The following is a 5,993-nucleotide window of genomic DNA, read 5'->3' on the forward strand; positions in this document are numbered from 1 at the left end:
AAGATGAGCGCTGAAGTGTTGAACTCCTCGGTACAATGAACACATTCAAAAGCCCGTTGCCTGAACTTTGTACTTGAACATTTCAGCAATGAATAATTTGTCTGGTAATTCCGGTTTATAGACGTTAGGTATGAATGTGTACAACCGCCAAACATCGTTTTCCCAATAGCAAACTGTTCAAGTTGAACATAATCATCTGAAGGACTGTTTCTTTTCGACTGATCACAGCTATGTGTGGATAGCATCAACATAGTTGCTGCTGTTCGCTGCTTTTACTCACTATCAAGGTGTCAATCATTCCATGGTTGTGCGCATGCAGCTTTCATCGCCTTTGAGTCTGCCAACGTTGATAGGGGTATACACCAGACTGACGGAGGACGTATAATAGACGTTGTCTTTGAGACTATAGGTAATACACTGTATTTATACACCTGTATACCCTTTATAGCCTAACTTCATTTACCTTACTTCATCTGTCAATACAACAGAATCGTATAGTTCCTTTAAAGATCCATCTCACTGCGATCAAGCTCTTAGCCTTGTTGCGTGTCAATTGTGTAATATTCAGTAGGTGTCTTCACACAGTGATCGTATCGTACAATAAATGTAATAATCGTATACAGAATAAAGAGTGTACAATGTCTATGGTGCGAACGTATCGTAATTCCTTGTAGTACACACATCCATTCTATGTACAATGTACTGTACAAGGTGCACCGAACCTGGCCACCGTGTGTGATTCTTCTACACGAGTGTCTGAAATTCTGCAAAGGCCAGGCTGAAACAAATAGTAAACATATTTTATTGACATAATAATAGAGCAATGTACATAATCCTAAAGACGGAATATTTCCAGTTTGGTTGTTTTTTGAGATATTTAGCTACTCATAGTGATGTACCCATTCGTGGATTGTTGTCCGGCAAGGCGGGGAATCCCAGAGAGGTTACACAGAGGGTCTTTACAGTTTCAAAGGCCACAATGCACTACATAGGGGCTAGCTGCAAGTCATAAACCCCACTTATTGTTTAGCTCGAAAGGTTTAACCCCTTAGGGTTACCAGGGCCATCGTCATTACAAAAAAAAAAAATGCGCCTCAGCCTGACCCCTGCTATGAGGGCGGGTTCGTCCATATAATGAAAATGAACTTGTATGATGTCAACACTTTCTACTCATACAACGCTGATAATATTATGAATTGTGATTTTATTTGATTAACGAGTATACCACCCATTTCCCCTGTCAATAATGTAATGCGAAGGACACATTTATACTCTAAGCAGACAAGAAAGTAACACTTTTTCAAGTTCATCTCTCTCATGAACTGTTTGGTTTATATTAATGTTTTGTGTACCATGTGAAAGGTATCTAATTGGCTAACAACCTATAGAAGGTCAATAAAAGAGGAAAAATTACTCATGAGTGAACACATTCGTTTTTCTCTTCCAAGTCACAACAGTAAAAATTGCAAAAATATTCAAGTTGTTATTCAAGCATATTTGCTCTTTCATGACATTATGATAATGAAACAAAAAGACATATTCAACCCAAAAAGAAATGCAAACTAATGTGCAAAAAACCAACCTATTATCTCTATAATGCCTCTGTAAATCCTCTAAAAATGAAAAAAAAAGGCAAAAAAAGAAATAAGAAAGTGAAGAATTGTCTGTTAAATGTATATTCAAATGACAAACTAGAAGAAGCAACGGTAACAACTCGAGATATAAATTTGAACTGTTTATTCCAAATTAAGAACATATCAAATAATACTCGGTCCTTAATTTGGTTTCATGAGTTCTTAATTTCCTTAGATAAAAAATATGAAATAAAGAAATTCTGTTAATTCTATCACCTTTGCGGTTCACTCTCAATGTCATTTAAGCGTTGAGTTTGACAGATATTAATGTCAATATTGTGTCAATTTATGCAATTTTTACTTTTGTGCCTTGGAGGACAAAAACAAATGTGTTCATTCATGCTTTAAATCTAACAGGTTGATTACTAATTAAATAGCCTTAAATATTGTATAACACCATGATCTTTTATCAAAATCTATGAAAATATGAACTGCATGGAAAAGTGTTTACTTTTTCTTGTCTTTTTGGCTGAGTGTATTATTTCATTTCTAGCCAAAGAAGAAAATCAAGTAAAGATTTGTGCGAGGATCACTGAGAGTAGATGAAATAATGATTAATATGTTCGTGGCAAATGATAGAACTGGTGGTTAAAAACACAAAGATCTTCGTTCTATGAGTCTTTTCCTGTCTTCATCATACGGTCCGATCTAATGACTCTCGATCTGTTTTTGTTTGTTGTTTGTCTTTTGTTTACGAGGGGTGTCCCTTGTAATTCCGTATTTCATGACCATCACACTACTATGCTACAGTTCATCATAGATAGATTTATTTGTCTTTCACATTTTGTAACCCCCAATTGGCAATTTTTCGATTGTATTTTGTGAAACGCTGTGATTTTTGTGGTTTTTCCTTTAGTGTCGACAAATGACAGGAATCACTTCAACGTTACCATGGCAGCAAACTTCAAGGAGGACAAGAAATGCGTCGACTGTGGAAAAAAATCTGGAGCGATGTACAACGTAAAAGAAAAACAAATGCTATGTGATGGATGCGTAGAAAAGAAAGACTTCGCAATCAAGACTGGAAAGGAAGACAAGAAATGGTTTTGTGAAAAACACGCAAAAGCCATCAAATTCTATTGCGATTCGCACGATCTGGGAATCTGCCAGTCCTGTGCAATCGTCCGACATGGACAGCCATGTGTTCTACACGACTTGGATGACATTGTCACTGTGAGAAAGACTGCTCTGAGAGACCTGGTTGTCATGGCAACAAAAAAGACGGCTGAACTGGGAAACCTGGAAGAGCATACCAAGCAACAAGAATTTGATGCGACCAATCACTTGAAGTCGGTGGAAAGAGAAATAGGATTGTTCTTTGAAGAGAAGCTGCGTCGCGAGGACGCCACCTTGCGGCGAGAGGAAGACGTAATAAAACAGGAAGCAGAAGAAGAAATTTCTAAAATCAATGAGAAAAAAGAAGAGAGATTGCTACAGAGCCGTAATAAAGTAAGAGCAAAAAGAGAGAAAATAGCCAAAGTACAAGAAGAATTATTGATCTCACTGACAGATATATGTAATGAGTGTACGAGAAAATTCGAACATTGTCACCATGAAATTACGGAGAGTCAGTTCGCCATGAGAAAAGTTTTGAGTGACATTGAAACCCTTCTCCTCAGTAACAGACGACTGATCGAGGGAGGGAAAGATCTCGTAAGGTCACTGAACCTGGCCGTTGGGTCAGCTGATGAGAGGAAGGATAAGGAGAACCCTGAAGGCATCTCAAGCAAAGTGAAAACTGTCCGATTTGTGAAAAGTGAGGAAGGCAAGGGTTACAAGGGGAGAGTCGATTGGTGTGGTGGGAAGTGGAAAATCAGCGACTCAATTGAAATTCCAGAGGAAGTAGACTTCCCAATGATAGCGGGGTGTATCAACGAAGAAGAGGTGGTCATTTCAGACTGGTCTTCATTCAAGGTGCAAACATATGTGACAAATATCCGATCCAAAAAGACGGAGAAAGTGATACAGAACGACAGTGAAACATGTATTGCTTCATGTACACTACTGGATGACAACACGATAGTTTGTGGCAAGGGGCGGCGAGGCTGTTCGGGACCAGTCTTGACCAAGTGCATCTCACTGTACGACAGACAGTGGCAACTCCTCAGACACCTGGACATACCAAGAGACAGGCAGACAGACTACGCCAGGGTAGAAGTTGCCGTCGATGTGAATGGTAAGCTCCTTGCTTGTGAGGCTGGTCCGTCTATCTTCGTCATCGATTCGAAAAGTGGAAAGATCGAAAGTGTCATCACATGCAAGTCTGAGAATATGATCAGGATGCGTGGAGTTATGACCTGCGGGAAGATCGTAGCTATTCGTCGGTTGATCGTATTCACATATTCCTTAGATGGCACCACATTGTTCGTAATCGATCGTCAGGGAGACCAGATGAGGATAAAACATAGTGATACAATCTGGAATGTGGCTATTGATCCTTTGACCGATGACCCGTATGTTGTATGCTACGATGCAGAGAGCAATGTATGTTCCATTGATCGTATGTCTTACAAACGGCGAGGCGGGAATAAGAGAATTGTCCCTGCCACTCTGTGAGGGATTGGATACAAGAAATGAAGGACTCTGCCATGTTGTGTTATCAGGACTCATCCTCACCTCTGATGGTAAACTCATTTTGTGTGATGGAAGAAACATCATGATCTATAAGAAAAAGTTTACATTATAAGCATTAGCCTGATATCCTCAAAGTAACGATTTCTAAGGATATTTCAATTAGAGTGGTTAGTAATTGTTTTTTGCTTTCTTGAAACAATAATTGAGCTTTTGATGTGAATGCGTCTCAATTGCCTTGTCGTGTGTCCTGTATTAGCTGTAATGTAACACAACACTCCATATCCAGACATTGACATGGGGTAGAGAGAGTACATGTAGTTAGACAGGACTGGTGTTAGCAGACAGTCTGACCTGCATGTATAGACAAAGGCAATAAAAAAACATCTTATATCTGGTTAATCTTTTTATATTCAGACACATGGATAAAGAATCTTAACCATTCTTTCTGTTTTATTTCTACAACGGCATTCGAAATTTTAACAGTAGTATACATCCGTTACCGTTTGTTTTGCTAGACAGTGTATAACCAATTTCACGGTTACGTAGCCGTATACGAATTATGTCATGTTCACCACCTGCGAAACTTTTGACTCTCAATGTGTAATAAAACTTTTTCTCGGGACTGAGGTTTAAGTGGAGGTTTCTAATTTCACAAATGAAGCTTCTGGGCTTTATCTGAGTATAGTCCTTCTGTCACCAGATGGCTTTTCTGCTTTAGGTATTTGTGGGCCTACATGCATTCAGGTCACATCTGGGGATCTGGTGTTTATCAAACTATCACGTGAATACTGCATTCCATCGTAGAATTAATTTCCGTTCACATGTCGTGATAATTCAAGGTCCGATTGATTCACCTGCCGCGCGGATGTAGTTTCCCACCAGAACTAAACATGACATTATTGTTCTCACCTCGAGAAGAATGAACAGCATTGTGTTGAGATCAAACCTGACAAAGGGCGAAATAAGTCCTACCAGCCTGAACCAATTTCGAACCAATTAAAGGTTACCTGAAAAGAAAGAGGGATATTTCATACGCACAGCAGTGAAAATTTGATCAAAATCGGATGAAAATTGGGGAAGCCACGAAATTGTGAAATGAAGCTATTTTTGCCAAATTTCCAAACGGTTTTGGAACAGTTGATATGAATACGCAAATGAATGAGCTGATGTCAGCACCTCACAATTTGATGATGTTTAAAACCCTATTAACGAGAATCAATTCTTTTTTTTCTGCTCTTAAAGTGTAAAACTTATTCTTACTCCTGGCGGAAAACTTCAAAATAATGATCATACAGATATATTAGGATTTGAGACTGGGACGCAACTGCGTTAAAAAAAAGAAAAATGATGATTGCAAGATGTCAGGCGATGACGTCATCAACGCACATAATACTTGCGTATTCATAACACCTCTTCAATTACTGGTCGGTGAAAATTTGCAAAACTTCGAAATGTCATGACTTTTCTCATTTAAGTCCGATTTTGATCAAATTTTCATTATTATACTAAACAAATGTTACTCTTTCTTTTCAAAGTAAACTTCCAAACAAGCTGGTCTGGAATTGCCCTTTGATATTAAGAATATGGTCACAATGCTGGCTCCTCATGAAAATGAGAAAAGCACCACGATCTCTTTTCAACAAACCGATCTTTCTATTCCCTCACTTAAACTTACCTGTTCATATGTTTGTGTGCAAAATTTGTGCACAGTTGACTCATTGTCACTAAAAGGGTTAACAAAACGAAAGAAAGTTACTGAAGAGACATCGTTACTGGTAGCAGATC

At 38.6% G+C, this 5,993-nt stretch overlaps 1 protein-coding gene across 1 annotated transcript; it reads left to right on the plus strand.

Annotated features, from left to right (window-relative positions):
- Positions 1–248: 248 nt before the first annotated feature.
- On the plus strand, positions 249–4,190 carry LOC139717739 (uncharacterized). Its single transcript, XM_071629240.1, has 2 exons — positions 249–409; positions 2,491–4,190. The coding sequence occupies exon 2, from the start codon at positions 2,526–2,528 to the stop codon at positions 4,188–4,190; it is 1,665 nt and encodes a 554-aa protein (XP_071485341.1). The 5' UTR covers positions 249–409; positions 2,491–2,525.
- The last annotated feature ends 1,803 nt before the right edge of the window (positions 4,191–5,993 follow it).

Source organism: Diadema antillarum, unplaced genomic scaffold (assembly GCF_040938485.1).
Source record: "Diadema antillarum isolate AM-2024a unplaced genomic scaffold, OU_Dant_1.0 scf00000081, whole genome shotgun sequence".
Classification (NCBI taxonomy): domain Eukaryota; kingdom Metazoa; phylum Echinodermata; class Echinoidea; order Diadematoida; family Diadematidae; genus Diadema; species Diadema antillarum.

Coding starts and splice junctions, on each gene's coding strand:
- LOC139717739 (XM_071629240.1), top strand. CDS start 2,526: ATGGCAGCAAACTTCAAGGAGGACAAGAAATGCGTCGACTGTGGAAAA.